General features: G+C 37.9%; 1 protein-coding gene across 1 annotated transcript in view; it reads right to left on the reverse strand.

Moving 5' to 3' along the window:
• Positions 1-21,519, reverse strand: part of ST6GALNAC3 (ST6 N-acetylgalactosaminide alpha-2,6-sialyltransferase 3) — a gene marked incomplete at its 5' end in the record, with an annotated part of 115,795 nt that extends 94,276 nt beyond the window's left edge. Inside the window, one exon of the mRNA XM_042820106.1 lies at positions 21,313-21,519. Coding sequence (XP_042676040.1) covers positions 21,313-21,519 — 207 coding nt within the window. The remainder of the gene's footprint in view (positions 1-21,312) is intronic.
• Positions 21,520-22,562: the final 1,043 nt, after the last annotated feature.

Here is a 22,562-nt window from a genome sequence, read left to right on the forward strand (position 1 = left end):
ACAATTTATAAAGATTGATTTCTACTATGTGTTGAAATTATTTGTTGAAATTTTACAGTTGCTTGTAGGTAGCAGGCTGTATTGGAGAGCTATCCCATAAATCAAAATACATTCTCCCTTTCTCAGGTTCATTCTTATAGACAAAACCCATGTTTTACAAAGGAGTTCAGGAAGGATGCCATGACAAAGTGCGAATTGCTGCAATTGAATAGTAGTAAAAGTCATATAGACTAAATCATGAAAGGAAGAAATGAATAGCACAACCACTAGAACAAGGAAAGGATTTGAAAATAATGAAAAATTAAACATTATGCCATCTGTGCAGTATATTTTCAATAGATGTTACTTTCTGAATCTGTCAGAGAATAGAACCACATCAGTAAGTAGCTTCAGTCTTGTTACTTGCAGGTTTACTGTGGATGAAAAATAGAGCATAAAATCAACCAAAATCATGCATGTCTATGATAGAAGAAAGTTGTTAAAGAAAAAAAAAAAAATCAAGCAAAACCGATAGAATTGAGGGAATATTGCTTCAGTGTACGCTCACTGACTACCTCCCTAAAGGGAGAAATTTTATCTATTACAAATTGGAGGCAATTCAACCAATATAGAATTTAGCATGTGCTTAAATGCTTTGGGAGCCATTCCAAAACACATGAAAAATCAATGTCTTTATCTGGTTTTGGATGAAACCACTGTTAAATACATTTGGTGCTAAGCACAAGCTGAAGTGCTTAGCTAAGCAAGTACCAGAGAAAAAGAAGGGTCTCACAGAGGTAATTTCTGCACATGTATAGGCACTTCATGCTGCTAACCTGTCTGAGATACCAAGTTTTAAACAATGTAGGATAAAAATACTTGGACAGATTTTTGAATAATCCTAAATGAAGCAGCAGAAGATACCATAAGTTTTGGATGAGTACAGAGCTGTGCGTGTCCTTCGGCTTGACTTTCCATCTGCATTTGCTATCATCTGATCATCTCTGCGCAGTTATCCGTGTTTCTAATTCTAATTCACATGAACAGTGTGTTACAGCGACTTTACAAATCGTTAACTGTAAAAGTCACGACATTCAGATATGAAGTTTGAAGACAGTACTGTTGTATATCAAAATAACAAAAGGATTGTCAGAGCTTCCGCAGCTTATGTATACTCTAAGGCTGTCAGAACTTGTATCAACCTAAGTTTAAAAAAAAAAACTACAAAGGATTGCAAAACATAAGACAAAACAATAATTTTAGGCATAATTCATTGCCAAATGATTTCCATGCACTTTTAAAAAGGGAGTTTTATGAGAACAGAAAGCTTTATAAAAGTCTGATAAAACTGACATGAAAATTACAATAAAGAAGTCAGTATAATTTCAGAGTTAGCCATCTCTTTTCAGTCTTACTACAGGTAATTTGTGAAAGGGTTTCAGGGTCTTACAGACTTTTTAATGAGTCATTCCTGAATGCTAAACAATCAAAAGAAATAAAATGCAAAAACCATTCCAGTGGAAAACTGAAATACATGTTAATACTAAGTACAAATAAAAGGGCACTCACAACTTGTTTTCTGTCATTTGAAAGTTACATTATGCTTATTTCCTTCAATTATTTTACTAAAACTCATTTCTTTGTAGGAGGAAAGACAAATATCCCTTCATTCCTGTGCATCAGAGTTTCATTACAGATGCAAACTCTTAGGTAAGGACCATGGAAGTGGATATGCACTGGAGCAAAGGATGTGCCTTCAGAAATGCACAGTGGCAAAGGCGGGTCTAAACGTGCATCCTGCAATTTAAATATCTCTTTTCAACCTATTGCTCTGGCAAGCTGAGAAGGGGATCTGGCCTCTGACAAAGGCCTCTCTCCTCACCAGAGAAGTGCAGGAAACAAAGATTCCTGGTCAACCAAGGACATTTTTTCAGAATGATAGCATCCTACCTTCAATTTCAAGTAGGCCACTTCCTAAATAGGTACACAATCCCACCTTATTGCAGGAGCAAAGCACAGGAGACCACCATCACCAAAGCTCTGAAACAATTTATTTGCATGCACAAAACAAAAAGTCTGGATAAACCTTCTTTACTTTCCTGTCCATCCTTTTCCTGCCCCAGTCTCTACATTTTTCCAGTTTTCTATTTATTGTTCTTCACTGATATTCTCAAAAGTTCCAAATCATACAAGCAAATAATGCCAATTAGAAAGCAGCAGAACTAAAATCATCTAGTTCCAGCTAATATTTTTCCTAAAGGAGTAATGGATGAGATAAAATTATTTTCTTAAATGAGGGCCATAGCTAAAGACTGCTCAGACTCCAGGGAGAAGAGTGTAAGAAACATAATTCTCATTAAAAATATGTTTCATCCATACCATCATCAATAAGCCGTGAAGAATAGATGTAGAAGCAGAACTAGAAATAATTTAACAGTTTAAGAAAAGAGACTGGAATGATTATGCACCAGAAGCATTACTAACTTAAAAATAATTAAGCAAAGAAAACAAATTCATCACCACTGATGTAAAGCCTTCAGAGTTCTGACAGCCAGAAACTTCCTGCTCTGCAGCATGCTGGCCAAGGTTCATTGCAAACCGCTGTTTATCCAACAAGCAGCATTTCTCAGTGGTTCTACCTAATTAACAACATGGCAATGCAGGAGGCTATGGGGAGCATATATATGTAAATACACCCAAAATATGCTAGAGAACATTAAATGTGTAAAATCAAGCATTGAAAACTTAGGCTAGTGTCAGAATTAAGGTTGCCATGCAGCCCTAATTGGGCAACCTTGTGTGCACACATTATGATGCTATCTTTAATTACCCAACCACCCACTATTTTTTCCACCGGACCCCTGCCTGCACTGACTGACATAATGAGTAGCTCCTCAGTGCCTTTGTTTTCCTGTTATTATTCCACATGTCCCTACGCCTCATTTATTGAGCACCATTCACACAGTGCTCTGAGACTTATTAATTTCTGCCTGGGCTGTCATATGGTACTTATACTCCGCCAGCTCCTCACTTCTCAGAAACCGTTCTAAAGAGAGAGAAGATTGTGTTAACCCTCTTGAGTAGAAGGGGTCTTAATAATTAACGTAAAGCTTAGAAGTATACACTCTACAAAATGCAGGATCTCAAGCAATTAGAATTCTTTGCTATTTTGTACATTCAAATAATTTTCATTGACTTGATCCATCTCTGAGAAAGATTGGATCTGATTTATGAAGCACTAAGGGTCTCAAACTATGTATTCAGAAAGTAAACAACATGCAATTATTAAAAACATGGCCTGATTAGATGAGAATGATACAGAAATTCCCTAACAGAGGCAAGAAGAGAATCTAGCAGCACTAATGCTTAACTCTCACAACCCTGCCTTACATTACTGTAATATCCTGTGCCCTTTATAAGTTGCCACATCTTCAGCAAATAAAGCAGCAGTCCTAGCAACCATCTTTATACGCTTCCAGCTGATAAGAGAAATGGGGAAATCGGGACAACGAATGATGCCAAAGTTGTTCCACTATACAAAGCCACAAATGCATTCAGAAAGTTCTGAATCAAAAGTGGACAGGTGATTTTGCTTACAGCATTTCCCAGTTCCTGAATCTCAGTTTTTAAACTCTTTTAGCATTATGACAGCTTCAAAGGTACATAAGCATAATGATAAATCCAGGAAATCTGCCCACAAACAGGAATGATGTTTCAGTTGCCTTTGGCAGGGCCAGAACCTTCTTCCCCACCACCCAGATTTACGCCCTTTCAGCTAACTCCACAGTAGCAGCAGTAACAAGATAACATCCTCAACTTTAGGAGACAATCCATTTTTCTTCTTTAACCATAACCTTATAGTTCTTTTTAGGAATTTTTTTTTCAACCATCTCTATTTAAAACAATTAAACTTCTCCAATCAACAAGTATATGATTAAGAAAAAAAAAAAAATTTCTACTAAGGAAGCATCTGAACTTGAGTTTAGCATAGAATCATAGAATCACCAAAGTTGGAAGGGATCTACAGGCTCATCCAGTCCAAACGTCCACCTATCACCAATAGTTTTCACTAAACCATGTCCTTCTATACAACGTCTAAACCTTCCTTGAACACCTCCAGGGTCAGTGACTCAGCCACAGAATCACAGAATGGCCAGGGTTGGAAGGGACCTCAAGGATCATGAATCTCCAACCCCCTGCCACATGCAGGGCCACCAACCTCCACGTTTAATGCTAAACCACCTTCCTGGGCAGCCCATTCCAGCACCTGACCACTCTTTCAGAAACTAGTATTTCCTAACATCCAACCTGAATCTCCCCTGGCACAGCTTGAGGCCATTCCCTCTAGTCATATCACTAGTTACATGAGAGAAGAGGCCAACCTCTAGTTCACTACAACCTCCCTTCAAGGTATTTATAGAGAGCAATAACCTCTTCTCCTCCAGACTGAACAATCCGAGCTCCCTCAGCATGCACTTGTCTTCCAAAACTCAATAAGTTCATTAATATGATGTACTTAGTAAGACTATGACCTAGATTGTCTTTTATGCCTTCTTCTCACCAGGTTTTTATTCAGGAGGAGAATCATAGAATGCTTTGGGGTGGAAGGAACCTTTAAGATCACCTTGTTCCAACCTCAGAGCCCCATTCAACCTGGCCTTGAATACCTCAGGGTGGAAGCATCCACAATTACACTGGGCAACCTGTTCCAGTGTCTTACCACTCTCACAGTAGGGAATTTCTTACTAGTATCTAGTCCAAATGTACCCTCTTCCAGTTTAAAACCATTTCCCCTTTTCCTGTCACTACATAGCCTTATCAAAAGTCCCTCCTCAGCTATCCCTAGGCTCCCATTAGATATTGGAAGGAATACAAGCTATTTGCTGGACACAAACACCTTCCCCACAGACATAGTAAAACAAAGGTCTGGAGGTCAGAAAAAAGCCCTTGGATTCAGGAAGTCAGAGCAGCAGTCTGGTCTGGTGCCAATAAGCTGTGTGGTCTCAGATGCACAGCAACCTCAAGGTCTCATTTTCCCAGCCCTCAAAAACAGGGTTGATACTTAATCTCAGAAAGAACTTGTTATACTGACAACATTGGCAAAGAGCCTCCCTGCCTCAAAGACCTGCGCACATAAAACTGCATGCGATGGCAAAGTGTTAGCACAGCCCACGTACTCAGAGCATTATCATGCATCCCACAAAACAGCCGTCTTTGCTCCCTGTGCACAGACATGAGCATAGTGATGCCATGCACCTCCCTGCAAGAAGCAGAGCACAGAGCGGTACGTCAGCCCTAAGACTTACAGCAGGGGAATATAGGGCACTGACACAAGCTCCCAGAGTCAAACGTATAAGGAATAAAAAGTGGTTTGCAAAGTTCTTCTAATTTGATGTGGATTTGGCTACTGGTCATCTCTAGACATAACAAAAAAAGAACCATGGGAATCCTACGACAAAAGGACTGATAAAGCACACTCTGTGCTCAGTTTCTCTGCACAACAGACACAGGAATAGTACAGTTAGTAATTTAATATAGTAAAACCTAAACATCTATGTAAATATATTTGAAAGTATGAAGAAGTCATCTCACTGCTCATAAAATATAGCAAGCAAAGCAACACAGCTTTTCATTATTAATATTCCTTTTGTATGAACACTACAGGAGCTGCAGTGAAAAAACAAAACCAGAAAAAGCAAAATCCAATAATCAGCCAAAATCTTTTCTGTAGACAGGTTTTACTCCTATTTGCTCTGCAAAACATATTAATCCTGAAAGAGTGATATTGCCTTTCTGTTTTGCATAGCAGCATGTACAAATAAAAACGTTAACTGCCTGGACATAATTTTCAGTCTGTTTGTCTTACTTCAGATGTGTGTTTTCTGCTTGGAGCACAGCTGTTCATATTTCCAACATGAGCTTCAGTGCCGTAAATATCTCCTCTACTGAGGGCTACATTCCCTAAGTACTGTACAGGGGCCATGTGTCCAAATTGCATTAGTGCTGATGTGAGCTGTGTGCATGCAAATCCATGCCTGGCCTGTTGAAAATGCAGAGCATGGACCCTGACCCCACCACTTTGCCACTGAACCAGAATTGCTTTATTTAATGCTGTGGCTGTGACATACATCAGGATTTTCAAGAGGCTTTTGTTCAGCTAAGAGAACACTTTCTGGGGTAAAATTTAAACAGATCATGATGCAGAACTGCATTAATGAAGCAAATTACTCTCAGCAACCTGGAAAACAAAATTGTTTGTAAGCTGAAGATAAAATTGTCTGGGGTTTATTGCCACTTGCGATTTTCACAACAGCAGAGATCTGTGTGCATGTGTGTTTAGCTCAATTTCTTTGCTTCTAGATATCAAAAGGGAGTCCTTTCCCTGTCAGCATATCACAGCTGGCAGCACTATTGCCTCTGTGCTGGAAGGTCAGAGATGCACATCTCTGGCTGAGACACAGGCTTGCATCCAGTGCTGACACTGCAGCAGCACGTCTGGGGGATGGTGTTGCACAGTGAGAACTGTCTGCCTTCAGATGAGACATTAAATCAAGGTCATTTCTGCCCATCAGTGGGGACCACCTGGGTGAAAGGTAACAATCCCATGGCAATTTTCACCACAGTAGGACATAAGTATGACAGTCTACACAATATTTGCTCCTAACAAATAGCTTCTGGTATCCAAGGTTCTTTGGAAGCAATTGTTAAAGGAAATAATAGAAATCCATGGGACTACCCAAACTATGGCAATGATATTGCCCTCCTCCCTTTGCAAAGCTCCCTGTGTTTGGGAGGAAGGGTAGCATGCTTCTAATGAGAGAAGTAAGTATAGATGCAAACTATTTTGTTCCTAAAAGCACACTTGAAGCAGTATTTATCAAATTACATTAGAATTATTCATTCAGTCTGTTTCTTTAGGAAGAGGCCAAAATGCAAGAAACACAGGAGTACGGCAAATTAAATAAAAGCTATTTCTACACCATTCTCTTCTAAGCCCAGCAGTTGCATTCAGTCTACGGCTGGTGACAAAGGTGGCAGTTGGTGGCCATTTACCCCCTCTGTGCACCAGCACTGTGACTGCAGGAAAAGAAGCTGATGAACAGACAGGAGCGCTTTTTAGCTTTCATAGGATAAAGATATATTGTAAGATCAAGAGCAGGAAAAGAATAGTGCAGCTAATGATGGATGTGAGGATGCCTTTCTGAAATCAGTGAGCTATCGCATCATGTCCTTAATAAGAGCTAGAACAATACAGAGATAATGTAACAGGAGGGCATGAAAGCATGGTGCACAGCACTCAGGGAACACAGGCAATCCCCCATTCTGATCAAAGGTTCTACCTCTTCTTCATGGACTACAATCCAGATAGCTCTCTTTCCTCATTTCCTTTTTTTTAATTCCAACACTGTCTGAAAAAAAACGAAGGATAATCACACTCCAAGAAGCTTTTGGTTACAGCAAAAGATTCGATGAAAATAAATAGTAGAAGTCTGAATTGATTTGTAGGCAAAAAAATATATAAAGTGTCTTTTTTTTTCTGAAGAAATTCTCAAAAGGAAATTGAGAGGGTTTGCATCATTTCAGTTATTGATAAATAAGGCTTCTCTTTGTGTTAATTTGATGGACCCTAAGCAGGCCTCAGGACAAGAAATATGTTACTTTATTCTTTCACAAGACAAGTAAAATAAGAATGGAAGAATATCAGATAAAAAGAAAAATGGACTCGGGTCATCTTTCACCACAACTGAAAATTAGAAGTCAAACTTAATATATATATATTGCAGAAAGTGAAATAAAATTAAGCATACAAACAAAAATGTTGCTTCTGTAAAAATAAAAAATATCCATACACTTAATACCCAGCATGGGAGAAATTCCAGCGAAGTTACAATTAGATTTTGAGAGTAATTTCAGTAGCAACCTATTTCACTTCTCTAATGGTATAATGATTTCATCAGTAACAAATTCTCTAGGTAGTTTCACACTAAGTTGTAAGGATGGCAGCATTAAATAGCATCAGTTAACTGTTACAATCAACTGCATATTACAGAAGAAGAAAAGGGAGCATTTGTGGATGAGTTGAATTTTTCCGATTAGCATTTTGCTGAAAGCAAATCTGGGTGCCTTCAAGAATCTATTACCTATAGACCAAAGCTCGTGCCAAGTTCATTTTCTGCGGCAAATGAGACTGAGCATCTTTTCACAGTAGAAGTTACACTACAGCTACAAACATTGCTGACTACCATAAACACTATAGAGTTTAGTTATGATGGGGCAAAACTTGCTTATTTTAAAGGCATTGATTGTGGAGCACAGGGCTGAGAGCTGAGATTAAGAGCTGTTGATATATGGTGTTTCTTCAACATATTTCACACACCTCTGTGACCAGTGCTTTGCTAAGAGCAACAGCATTTGTATATGAACCTGAAAAAACAAAATCTGTTATACAGTAAGAGCATCTCATAGATACACACTGGTTCCACAAAGCACGTAAATGAACTTGATTTTTCATTTACAGCAGTACTGGGGGTGAAACTAAACAAGCCATTGAGAAATACATTTGCTTTACCAAAGCCTATAGATCATTAAAAGATAGCACTAACTCTGCGTACAGCTTGGATTTTAAAGATTGTCTGGTCTCAAGTGCACAGGAAGTATTAGAAATCCAAGACATCCTCAGGTAGATGAATACCTTACAGCATCCAGAAATAACTATGGGTTTTGTGCTGAGTTACTCATAATGGAAAGAAATGAAAAGGCAATATTCTTAAATCCTCCTGAAATTTCAACATTTAAAGAGATTCCAAGTGTTATTACACAATATCTACTCAGTCACGTGTAACATAGAAATGCCTGTCAGTTTCTAAAGCTGTATTTACGTTTATAAAGAAGTCGCCAGACAAACTATATTTTTCAAAGAAAAAAAAGGATGTATTTTGCGAATGAAGAGAAAATACAGATGTGCTCTGGTACAGCTTAACAAAAATACTGATTTTTCAGGAATTCAGAAAGCAACTTCCTTTGTAACTGCACAATTAATCCTAAGGTACAAGAACAAGATTTATGCAGAGATGGGTGTTTTTTGAACATAAAATGAACAGCTAATTTCTTAACAGATCTGGCACACTCCATTGTGAAAACTATTTCTCTAATGAACAGAAAGACTGAATGGATAAAATGAGGGCCCCAAATCCTCTAAGAACAACTCAAATCTTTCACATGGAATGAAATAAACAAAAAATCACTTTATCTTTTAGCTCTAAATTTCTTTTAATTGACCCATACAACTCAAAGCTCTCTAATCTTTTCCTAGTTACATCAGTCTTATTTTTCCTAACGATCTTCAGGAGAAAATATATTTGGTATTTGCAAAAAGAGTGGAAAAGCATGAGGAAATACCCAGCTGGGCAACATCCTGGGAACCTGTGAAGTAATTCATCTCATGAGAAAGCATCAAAGGATTTTATGAAACATAAATCACAGGTAATTTGATGTCTAGAAGCACAAGTAGCTTTATGTTGTCTGCTTCTTCATTGCAGATGAGTCCCATGCAGAGTTCTGGGAAGCTGAGACAGGCAAGAAGTGAGAAGCAGGGGGACTGGGGCTATTCACAAAATAGGGAAAAATAAGGAAGAGATTTGCTTGATAACTTCAGTGATAAAGATGAAACTGGAAGTGTCTATTTACAGTGAAAGAAAGTAGAGAATAAGAAGTACAAATATTTAATATGCTTAAAGAAGACAGACAGACAAACATAAAACAGGAGTAATACATTCAATTTCTCAGTATGTAAGGAAAAACTGAAGTGGTGAAGTGTTAATTCACCGCATGACATTTCTAAAGGATGCAGTCAAAGGCCCAAAAATAGGAAGTATAAAAGCAGACAGGTTAAAACCTGGAACGGGGGTTAATTCATATCCTAGCAGGGAGATGAGCAACCAGTTACATTTTTTTCAGCTCTAGATTTTATTTTTTCATATATGCAACTACATAGTGCACAAACTAGCAGAGAAGTACATGCATTATTCATGTTATCCATGGTAGACATGCACTGCAGTTTTAGTGAACAGGACTGGAAGTAATACCAGAGGAAATAGAGGCCTTAAAGGAATACACTAATCTCAGAAACCTCAGTGTCACGATAATTTTATTTTTTATTTTTTTAAAAGGATTCTGTTATGATAATAGTACAGTTTGCAGAAAATGATTTCTGCAGTATTCAGATAAATGACCTCAGAAAAGGCCATTTCTTCCCCAGGAAATGAGCAGTAGTTAACATCCAGCAGAATGGGAGAAAACCATTTAATGGCAAGTGCAAGGAGTCCCACAATGTTCATTCCTATGTGATTACCAACAGCCTGAACATCGCAAATGTTTTAGATTTCATGACAGAATTATATCACATTGTGCCCAGCAGAGGCAACTCCTCATTTTAAACAGGAAACAATATCGCTCTCATCCACTCCTTGAAAATGACTCCTCATCTACAATTATCTGTCAATTCTGCCTTCTCATTTTCAGCTATCACCACTCTCCGTATTTACAAAAGTCCATTTCTCCTTGATTCTTGTGCTCAGCTCCAAAATAATTTATTAGGAGCTACACATGCTTATCAAAGACAGACAGAAATTATGCAGAAACTAATGGCAGGTTATGAAAGTCATTATACAATTTATGCCAAAGCTGCTGTTACAGTCCTGGATTGCCTTGTCCTTTGTTAGCCAGAATAGAGCATTAGGATAGTGCAAAGACTATTTTAGTTGTTCTTCCAGTGGCATACTGGCAAGAAGGGATAAGATGTCACAGATCTCAGATCCACCAGCATTTTGTGAAGAGAGTCTCAGTGTGACTGATCCTACTCTGCCTCTTTAACTTGACCAGAAGTTACTTGATCCAGAAATGTCACCTGCTCCTACAAACACGAAGATGCTAAAGTGGTAAAGAGAGGAACTACTTTGATCCAGGCCAATAGAAGGACAGAATCTGAGACTAGTTCTTAAATATTCCACCTTGCTCCTCTGCCCATTCTCTTCTGAGTAGCAGGTCAATATTACCAGTTGCATTATGGTAATGCTACCACCTCCACCAGCTGTCACCGATGAAGGTGATAACAAAGCATATGTAAATCAAGGACTAGCTGGAACAGAAAAGAATAGGACAGCTCCAAGACTCATCTGAGTGGGGGATCCCACAGGACTAACGCTCTACCAAGACATTCTCCTGTGGAATTCCCTATTAGTAGGAAGATGCTTGGACCTGATGATCATGTAGGTCCTTTCCAACCTTGTGGTTGATTGCTCTGTCATTGAAAGGATTAATGAAGAAACACCATCTACTACATGTTCGAGAAATTATACTACTCTGCCCTCTATTCTGAGACCTTGTTTAGCCTCAAAAACATTGAAAAGTGCACACTATAAACTTTTGGAGATTCTGATATGGCTGCAAATAAACTTTTTAGATTAATCCCATTTGATAAAGAAGTAATGTTTGTAAAGACATCTGAAATAAAAACATAAGTGAGATATGAGCTATGACAATTCTGCCAAAGGTTCTCCTGGTTTGAAATCTATGCCTGGTTGTTCTCCAGAACCTGTTACCCAAAGACTGGATCAATATAATGTACTCATCTTGGGGCTACATCTTGAATCCATTCAGGAACTAAACCTTGCACAAAATGCAACTGTAGCTGGCTTTTTAAGAACAGCCTGTCCCAAAATCGCAAAGCAATGTCTTAGAAACTGTCCTAAACAATGGTATATGTGCTGGGAAAAGGTAATCTGATGATTTAATGAAAGACATTTTGGGCAGTGAAAGGATAGTCAAATTGGGGAGGACGTAGGCTGAAGGAAATAATCAGCAGTTTTAGACAGTCTGCTGTGAATCCAAAACTGAAGAGTGATAAAGAAATAGAATCACTGAATCACCCAAATGCTAGAAATGAGATGTGTTAAGCTATAGGACATTAATAAATCGATGAAATTAATTACACAATAACACCAGAGAACAAAATTTTCAGTCATGGATAAATTTTATAATATCCTGTATTTTATCAAATATGGAGCTATTGTTTTTACCTAAAGTTACCCATAACTTTGTCCTTCACCTCTGTGGTTAATTTCTGTCATGGGATATTTGTCAGTGCTGCATTGAGCTTTTCAGTGTACCAGCCTGCCAGCGCTTCGGAGCAAGTCTTGTGCACACAGTTGGGCATTTTTAATAGGAATCCGAACAGAATATACCTGAGAAAAAACTTTAATGAGATCACTCAAAAAATACGTGTTCTTTAGAACATGGATCCCAGGCACAAGCATTCAAAAAGGCAGAAGGTTTGGAGGATGGTATCATTGAACTAGAACCAACCCAAACCAACCTGCACTTCAGCAGGTGTAACGTTAATAAAAAGATCTTGAGAATTCTCTGCAGACTCTGAGTGGAACAAGCAGGCTTACCCCCCAGAGAAATATTGATCCAAGACCTGTGGCATTTTCATCACTTTCAAATTCAAAACTCTAGGTCTTGACTACAAGAGACGCTTAAAGACAAGTTCAAGAAGCTGAGCTTCAACAAAAGATGCTATTACTTGTGGAAAAGAGTACTAGACTACTATGAACAAGGTGAAGGCAGTAATGTGCACCCCTCGAGTGGGTGAAAAAAATGGAGGATAAATTGTTGTTATTAAGTAGACAATTCCAAAATCACTCTAGTAATGTCTTTGCACTGGTTTGGGAAATTTCATTTAAAACTGTGTTTATTCATCTAACGACAACTCAAGAGTTCTCCTGCATGACAGGAAGAAACAGATTACTGTAATCTCTGACTGGCTGAATATGACAAATATATCAAGGGGGAAGATATAGATGGGAGAAAGAAATACTATGAATAAATGGAGAACTTCATTTTCTTTCCATTCCTTCCCAGACTGAATTGCTTTTTCTTTTAGGGTGCAGCCACATGGACACAATTTCCCATGAACTTTTCAGTGTTAGTGGTAATAACCCTTATTGGTATAGAGGTGGTAAAAAATGATTGATGATGAACAGACAGACAAAATTTACAGCCATAACTACGTTTACAGAAAACTTAAGTTACACTGTCTGTAACAAGAGGCTACCAAGTAGAGCACTACTAATTATACTCTGTCAGCATACTTAAAACAGTTAGTAACATGACGTTTTTTTATATGGTTCATACAGGATATCTTAAGGGCCAAATGATACATATTTGGTAGTAGGAATGGCTGTATTTAACCAGACAAAGTAACCAGACAAAGGAGACTATTCAAAGAGCAGAAATTGTTGCTGATACAGTCAGCATCAGATCTAAGATGGTCTCCAAACTCTTTCTTTCTATGCAAGTGACACCAGGCCACTTGTTCCAGACCAGGCTGAGTCAGACAGCACAGATTAGCAACCGAAAATGCAGTCAAGGTTCAAATTTTAACCTACTAAAAAGCTTAAGACAAAAGGCCCATGTGTTGCAAACTTTAAATCAACTCAGAGAACAATAGGAGGGACAAAACTATCCATTCAATCTGCAGAATGCAGCAGAACCTGAAGCTGCCAAACACTGCTATGACAGATGGCCAAGGGAATAAACTTGGAAGGCAAAGGCTTAAGGAAGATGGCTGTGGCTTTAAAACTAGCCAGTAAATGGAATGGCTGTCCCTCTAAAAAGTCTGTCTCCTGAGCAAGTTCTAGCTGCCGTGTTTACATGCACATCCATGCGTGTACGTGTGCCTGTGGCTGGCACTCAGCTTCCCTGCAGGGAGGTATTAACAGTCTCAGGTCAGCTCAGTGTGGCACAGCTCTGCCAAAATAGCTGTGCTGGGCAAGAGCTCAAAGAGCTCAAATTCCTGACTGCCACAGCCAGCAGAAACCTCTTGCATAGAAATAATTATGTGAGCAAAACTCCATTTTCACTGGCTCTTTTTACTTCATATTTTACCCACCAAAATAAAGCAATCATCAGTCCATCCAGAACTAGGAACACTTTGCTGCAAGGCTTACCTGGAATGTCTACAAGAAACTAGATTTAAAACAGAGAAAGCTGACTGGACTGGCTATGCTGAAGGCATCTTAATTTTTAAACAGCATCATTGGAAAGAAATTGCATGAACAGTAGGACAGCACTCTCAGCCGATGTAATGAAACACTAAGAAAGCATGCTTAATGCAAACCAGCCCACCTGCCTTTTGCCTTATTGACAAAAGCTGAAATCATAGCATGGCAACAAAACTCATGAGCACATGCAAGAGCACATCGAGATATAATGAATTTCTTTTCTTTCCCTTTAATAGTAAGCCTTGTTCTTGTTTGTTTATTGCACTGGTCAGCCTGTCTTTCCCACCTTCTCGTCATTCAAGAAGCCATTTTTACAGTAGAGCTCCCTGTTCTATTCCTACCTGTCCATAGGACGCTTTATTCACCTCATCTGGTCTGTCTGCTTTTTAGCTAAAAACAACAAAAGAAAAAAAAAAAAAAAAAAAAAAAAAAAAAAAAGAATAATATATATGTCTTTACATTACATAAACCTTTCCCACTCACTAGCAGGAAAAATTTTTTTAAAAAATCCTCAAGAAGGTGGAAGAAATCTCTAGAAATTACACACAAAGCAAATCTGTAAAACTAGGCAACTCTTCTGGTATAACCTGTAAACTCTGATCAACAGAGCTGTCCAGCCCACCACTCTATGCCTTGTACACATTTATTTCTACCAGTCTAGGCTCCTTACGGATTGACTTTTGACCATCACTGGCTGATAGTAATCTCTTCCAATTTTTTTTATTTTATCTTTTTATTTTTTATTTTTTTCCTGAAAAGGCAGAGCAGCCACACAGGCAGCACTGCTTGGCTCATCACATTCAGGCACTGTGTGAAGCAGATTTAATTCCTTTGTATAGAATACTTGATGTATTTACCCTGGCACTTGACTTTTTCCTCATGAGGCACTATCAGAGTTGTGGCAGCCTTAAAAACCTAAGCCAATTCCATATATAGAGAAGGAGGAAGGCTGAACTGGCAGGATTACTTTACAGAGGACACACATCATCTGTGTTCCCGTCCCTCTTGTAGGTTCATAACAGCCTGAGTGGTGTCAAGTGGACCTTGCAGATTGTTCCAAAGGTTCGCTCTCCTCTAAGGCAAAAGGTGCTGCAAAATAAGGAAGAAAGCAGCAGGGCCTCCAGCAGTATTTTCTTTAGTAAAATCTGTAACTCTAACTTATGATGTGCTTCCACTGATTAAAGATTTTGGCAGGAATTTTAACTTTGTGCCTTTAGCTCTCAGAGCCAGGAATGGGAGCTCCAATACAGTCAGAAAACATAGAAAAAAAAAATATATAATTTATCTACTCTCTCTATATACAACTATTACATACACAGATACAGATCTATATCAGAAGTGTAACAAGCAGTATGTTGTCACTGAAATGTTATGTAGCTAATCCATAACATTTCCAGCAAAAATTGTCCCTGCAAATTAGTATGGTGGAAGCATAAAAATAACCAGAATATGTAGCATGTTTAGCTTTACGTCCATGATGAGGATTACGAGATTGCTAAAGCTGAAATGATGTGACTAACTAACAGACATAAAACTGTCCCTCATAAGGGTTGTCAGTGATAAATGACTGTGAAACCAATGACCTTTTCTTAACAAAGTATCATATGAATTCTTAAACCATAGCAGTGAATAAAATCCCAAAGGAAGAGATGGAAGACATGAATGTGTCAAAAATTAAAGACTAAAGCAACTTTTTGTCACACTGAACTCTGGCTGATGCTGCTTCTTCAGTCTACCAAGGACTCAGTTCTTCCCTGCAAGGATATAAAATGCACACCTCTGAAGTTAACTGAACACACCAATGCAAGCTCACAGTTTGTTACCGCCTGTTTTGACGTGAAGCCCAGTGCTATTATCCAAGTTTCTCTTCATTGTAAATGTGATTCTGCATCCACCACAAAGTAAAACTTAAACCTTCCTAGGCTGATCACTAGCTTTGCTTATTCTTAGCATTTCATTTTAAATTAATGCTGATTTCCCATATCTAGAAAGAAACTAACATTAAAATATCCATCATATTCTTTGTGCATTTTTTAATTTAGCTATTAAAGTTTTATAAGAACATATCACTATTTCTACGTCCCCTTCCTATGAATACTCCTAAAGTGCTTGGCAGCTATGCTTTTGCTATTGCTGAAGTTGTATATGCCTTATTTCATGAGCTGATAGCAGCTCACATAGCCTGTATTTTCGAGTTACATTAGTTCTCCCCTACACTTCAAGGTGCTGTTGTTCTTTTAGTTTATGTTTGTTTTCTTTTTTTCTCCAAGTAACTTCATTGCTAATAGTAAAAACAGATTATGCAACTAAATTATATGGTCTGCAGCCTCCTCCCATATTTATTAACATCTGGGATATTTCATCTAAATAGAACTTAATGGATGACTCCACCTCAAGTGCATTTGAGTTCTACTGGAGAACTTCTAGTGAAAGGAATTGAAAGAATTAGATTTAGACATACACACAGCTCCATGTGCTACACATAGAAAGCAGCTTATTGCTTGTACACTGATTTATCCAGCCCATGTGACCAAAGCATATGTGCTAAGATAATTCAAATTTATTTATTCAACATCAGCAGTATTGATGCTTTTTTTCAGTTACAAAGAGATTTTAAAAATCCTGACGGTTACAAAGCATGTTCATTTTGTCTAGTGCTCATCACAATACTATGAGATTCTTCAATGTTCGTGACACAAATCCTTTTCTCTCCCTCAGAACTCATTTTAGATTAAGCCATTAGATCTCACAGCTGCAGCTTAATGTAAGGATTTTAGGTCACATCAGAACTTATCCTTTTCCAAGAACGGTTTTAATCTTTGTGTAGTACTTGAATATGCTTCCTATAATTATGTATCAAGTGTTATTGCAGCTGTATTTCAGATTTTACATACGTAAGAAAATGCTATATTATTTCAATACTGATGGCAGAATAAAAATCTATTCAAAATTCACCTTTCAGGGAGCACAATCAAATATCCAAGAACCCTATTAGACTTGCTCAGCAGAAAGTTTCAAACTGTTAATGGGCTTTAAATTGGTGCCATAATGCTGCAATTTAAATACATGATGTTCATTAATTTTGCTTGAACTCTTTGTAGAGAACTAGCAGCAGGAAAGAGGGAGGAAGATTATATTTTCCATACCTGCTCCTTTTTAGCTGCTTGCCTCGATACACAAGAATTATTGCATACCTTGGGGCAGGTAGATGAAGTTTACTCAAAAGACAATAGGCTTACATTTGCTAACCACTCCGGAGCTATATCACAATAAAAATTTCTATTAAAATATACCAGGAGCAGGAAGAAGATAAAAAGAAGTAACACGATAGACATGGCATTTATTGAAGATGATGTCCTTTTTTCAGCTGGGACAGAACTGTTCTCTTCAGAGTGTCTGGCACTGTGATATGCTTTGGTTCGAAGAATAAAACGGTATTGATAACACACTGATTGTTATAGTTGCTGCTAAGCAGTGTTGTATACAACCAAGGCCACTCCAGTTTCTCAGCAAAGGGCTGGGCGGAGGCCCAAGTAGCTGGGAGGGGACAGAATTAGGACAGCTAACTTAAACTGGCCAAAGGGATTCTCCATGCTGTATGAAATCATGCAGAAAGAGAGTATTGAAGTGGGTGGGAGGTTATCTTCCTTCTACTGCTAAGGGGCTGGCTGAGCATTGGTCAGGGGATAGTGAGCAATTGCTTGTGCAGCACATGTTCCATACATAGAGAGAGAGAGAGAGAAAGTCATTGCTATTATCATTTTCCTTTTCTCTGTCTTATTAAATAGTATGCATCTCAATCCATGAGTTCTACTTTGTGCTTTTGGTGTTTTGTTTTTTTGGTTTTTTTTTTTTTGTTTGTTTGTTTGTTTCTGATTCTCTTCCTCATTCCACTGGGAAGAGGGGGAGTGAGAAAATGACGGTGTGGTGCTGAGCCACCTGCAGGGTTAAACCACAAAAAAATAGATTAAATCATTTCAGAATCAATCACCACAATCCAAAAGGTGCAAAAGAGACAAAACAAGGGACAGAAAAGATAGCAAAGGTCATCTTACCCATATACAGATAGATATAGATATACATCTATATCCATATTCATGTACTTGAATGAGAGAGCAACACTGCATATCAGGCAGCCATCCTCTCAAATCTCAAGGAATTCTCTCAAATGGGGGCACTGAAAAGGGAGAAAAGATCTCATCGTGGAGGGCTAAACTAAAGAATCCTCTGTACTTAAGGAGAGGAAAGGGACTGGATGTAAGATTTCTGTGAGGAATCATCTATTTCAGAAATATCTCAAAATCCAAATTTAAATGTGTCTAGACATGATGGGTCGGTATAGCACAACACTTCACGTCTATTTATACTTCAAATATACTATGTTTACTGTACATAAACTCCATTTTTCTAAAGCTGTTTCTATAGATACAAATCAAGGGAACCATAGCAACAATATTGTATTATGCACAGCCTTAATTAGGGATTAAGTTATGTCTCTCTTCACAGTTTATATTAAATATTTCTGTATAATCCAGTTATAGTAATCTTAAAATGTTTTCAGAATTTTTTATAACAAAAATTTCATACAATTATACTGTCAAGTCAAATACACAGCATACTTGAAATGTGTCTTTACCACATTATTCTGATCATAACTAATAATATACAGGTTGCTTGCTTTCCCTTGAGGTGCAAATGTTCATATTACCACTTTTTCAGAGCTTGTTTAATACAAGGCAATGACCTCCTTAGCCCTAACCACCAAGAAACTGATGAGCCATCATCTTATAAGGTTTCCAATCTCATTCTATTCAGCCTTACCCTGAAAGAAGTAAACTTCTCCTAACTTTGCCTTCTTTTACCCAGGGGTTAAAGATGATTGTTATGTTTTCCTTTTCCCTTTTTCCTCAGAGAATAATTATACGAGGTAGGAATGGGAAAGGAATAATAGAAATTGACCGGGCTGGTGCTCAGTGCTTTGATTGCTGTGTTTTGTTGACTAAGTGTGTGTACCATTTTAAAACACAGAGAAGTTGGGGTGTTGCATGCAGCCAGGCATGCTGCCACAGTGTGGAGCCTGAGAGGAGCAGGTAAAGAAGAACAGAGAAACAGTAAAGAAAGAAAAAAGATGTTGGAATTGGCTGAGGAACAGCAGGCAGCATTATCAGACAGCAGGATACATGTAGGACCTGGTAGGGTGGCAGGCTTCAAAAGACACCCTAGAAGGCGATCAACATATGCAGTGAGTGTGCACACATTCTCTCAACAAGAGAGGAAAGGTAATTCATATTCTTAAAATTATTTTCTCTGTTATCTTCCCTTCTATTGTGCAATTTTCTAATAACACATTATGCTACAGTTCCCCCACCTTTTGGTCCTTACCTACCGATGAAATGACATGAGTCCTTTTTTATAAAAACCTTAGCTACGTTTGCTTTGGGCATTAGCAGCACTCACAGAATGGACCTTATATAATCTAGCAGCACAAAAAGACCAGAAAAGAATATATGAACCCAATGAAATGAACAGAAATTGAGAAAGAAATGAGAAGTATGTGTCCAAACTGAACTACTGAGAATTTCCAGCCATCTTAATACAAATAATGTAAATGCATATTTACATCCTTCTATAAAGCAATCTGCATTATAAAAATTGTACTCCCAGAAAAGGTCTGAGCACGGGTTAGGAACATGAGATGCGTAAAATCTTTTCACATGGGCAGCATGATAAAACTTTCCCCACACAGGGAATAATTAAGACAGAAGATAGTGCATTCACAATTAGTAGGGCATGTTCTGTTTCTTCATTATCATTTTAATTAGAAAATATTAACGTAATCTACAAATACAAGGGGGAAAACAACTAAAATTACTGAGTTTAAGGGGCCCTTCAAGACCTAAGCTAAATTGAGACAAATGTCTTACTAATCCATATTGGACACCAAATTTCAAGACATTCATTTCCATTTAACATCAGAACTTCCAAGAGTATTATCAAATTTAAGAATGAATTAAGGGTCCCATAAGATATAAGTAACCTCTGATGAAGGCAGTGGTGAATAAAAATGGATTAGATGCTCCTCTCCTCTCCTCTCCAGTTATCAGTTCAGACTGATAGTGATCAATTGGCCCTGGCAGCTCTATCTCATTCAGATTCCACACCTGCAGCCTTGACATTCACATAACACAGCGGCACACTGAACTGCCCTCTCATTTCAAGTGGGTACCAAGTCCTTTCATATTTGAGATATGCTGGATGAGGCCTTACGCTCTTTGAACTCAGCAGCAGAGCTCCCATTCACTTCACTGAGAATAGGATTCTCCCTGGCTCGAACAAATTTCCTTTCTGGCACTTGTCCTTTTTCTGCTCTGTAGATTGTCATCCAATGCACTCAAAGCTGCATCTTATGCAGACAACAATTAGAAGCTACCTCCTAAAGACAACAGTTCTTCCTCATTCTGATTTTCATTTTTAACATACTGACAGCAAAATAATAAATGATTTGTCCAGTGTACTTGTAGGATTGAATATTGTGAAGCAGTAAAGTCTTATAAACTATTATAAATAGTACAAAAACAGAGAGGGGAAAATTTTCCAGAAGAAGCACCACCACCACAGGGAACTAGTAATTTTATTAGGTATTTGCCAACTAAGATAGTTCAAAGCTGAAGTCCCTGTAACATACCTTTTTATCAAACTGCTAAGTATGTATTTTGCAAGGCAGCTACGGGTCAACATACTTCAGAAATATGGACAAGAGATAGCAAGTTTTAAGTAGCAAATTTCAGAAAAATCCAGTCTAGCTCTGCTCCTTCTCTATGCTCACAAATGTTTGTTTCACAAATCACTCTGTTTTCTTCTTCTACGCACACAGAAACATAGATAACTACTTCTTCCTTTGGTGTCTTAAGAAAAATTGTTTTCTTTTGTTTTTAGAATTTCTATTAAAAAATGCACAGGAAGAGTTCATGCATATGGACTGAAGTCTTGGAAATTCATTAGAAAACTTCTCTTTCTTGTGTAAAAGCCAGTCTTAATCATACCCAAGCACAATTTTTGAGACCAGATCACTTTTTGATCCACTTCAGATATTGCAAAAATTCAAATCATTCAGTAGTCATCTAAATGGTAGCACAGTTTTAAGAGATACTTAGCTCAGAAACATTGCCAACTTCTTTTTGTTTTCCCACTGGGCAGTGGAAAGCAGTAATGAGGGATCAAAGAGAGATCTACTGGTCCACTTTGCTGCTTTTTTAATACCAAAACTTACCTCTTGTGTTTTCACATTTACATATCCATAGTGAGTTCTCAGAAGCTGCCTTTGGCCATTAGAAAATGGTATCCACTTGACACTGGTTTGTCCAAAGCAGTTTAGAATCAAAGGGAAAGTGACTTCATTTGTGAGACGAACAATGATCAGACAGAGGAATGCTGCAATGAAACTCACGGCAACAACAGACTTTCTCTGTAATGAAAAGAAAATAAATCATTAAAATAAGATTTTTTTTTTTAATTTACAAAAAAAGTATCTCCTATTGGACGATAGGGAAAAATCCTACAGAAAACTTTATGTAAAATTATTTTGTATGACTGTCACCTTGCTGCAGGAGCACAAAGAGACAGGTGTACTGGGTCATTTTGCTTCAGTGAATACACAAAGAGAAAACACCATTTGTACCCATATCACATAAAGCTTATTTGGAAGAGGAAGATGACTGCAGGTTTTGTTCTTGTGCAAAAGAATTTACACTCTAACCTTAAATATTTTAAAACAAATGGTTGGTGAAGTTATCACAGTATTCTGTTTATTACAGAATCACAGATTTACAAAGGAAGGCATTGGTATCTTGGACAAGATGTTCTTTGTTGCTAATAATATAACAAATCTGAAGTCTGTATCTTAATTAACCTTTGCTTTCCACCTTTAACCTATCCAGCTGGTTGGACTGGTTAATGTAACTCAAAAAACACACAAACTTTTTTCCCTGGGTAAGTCCTCAATCTGCTGGAGAAAAACTTAAAGAAAGCTAAAAATGAGGGAAAAATTTTACTGTTTAAAATATTGCAGCCATTTTTTCCTAGCTACTGAAAAAAAAAAAAAAGCAAGAATCACAGAAAATCTGAAGGAACATTAGCAAAATAATACATTACAATGGATGTCAACAGCATGGCTCTGTGTGTTGTGAAGTGTTAGGAGGCTGCAATTAGTACCAAAGTAGAAAAAAAAGGCTGAGATAGGAAACCTGGATGAATGAGGTCACCACAAGGAGAAAAGGAAGAGGATGATGAAGGGCAGCGGCCTGGCAATGGGAATCAGTGAGGAATCTGAGTCAGCTAATGTCTGTTTAATGTGAAATTAAACCCAGCAAATCTTCAGAGGTCACTGTAACCACCACAACCCAATCATGGCTCTCAGCATCCACGGAAGACACTGCACTTTCATCAGCTGCATTACAACAGATTTATATTAAATTGCAATAAACTGGCTAGGGAGCACTTCTGTGTCACTTCTCTTTGTGC

The sequence above is a fragment of the Centrocercus urophasianus genome, unplaced genomic scaffold, assembly GCF_019232065.1.
Source record: "Centrocercus urophasianus isolate 14NV4802_14NV808 unplaced genomic scaffold, USGS_Curo_1.0 seq_18, whole genome shotgun sequence".
NCBI lineage: Eukaryota > Metazoa > Chordata > Aves > Galliformes > Phasianidae > Centrocercus > Centrocercus urophasianus.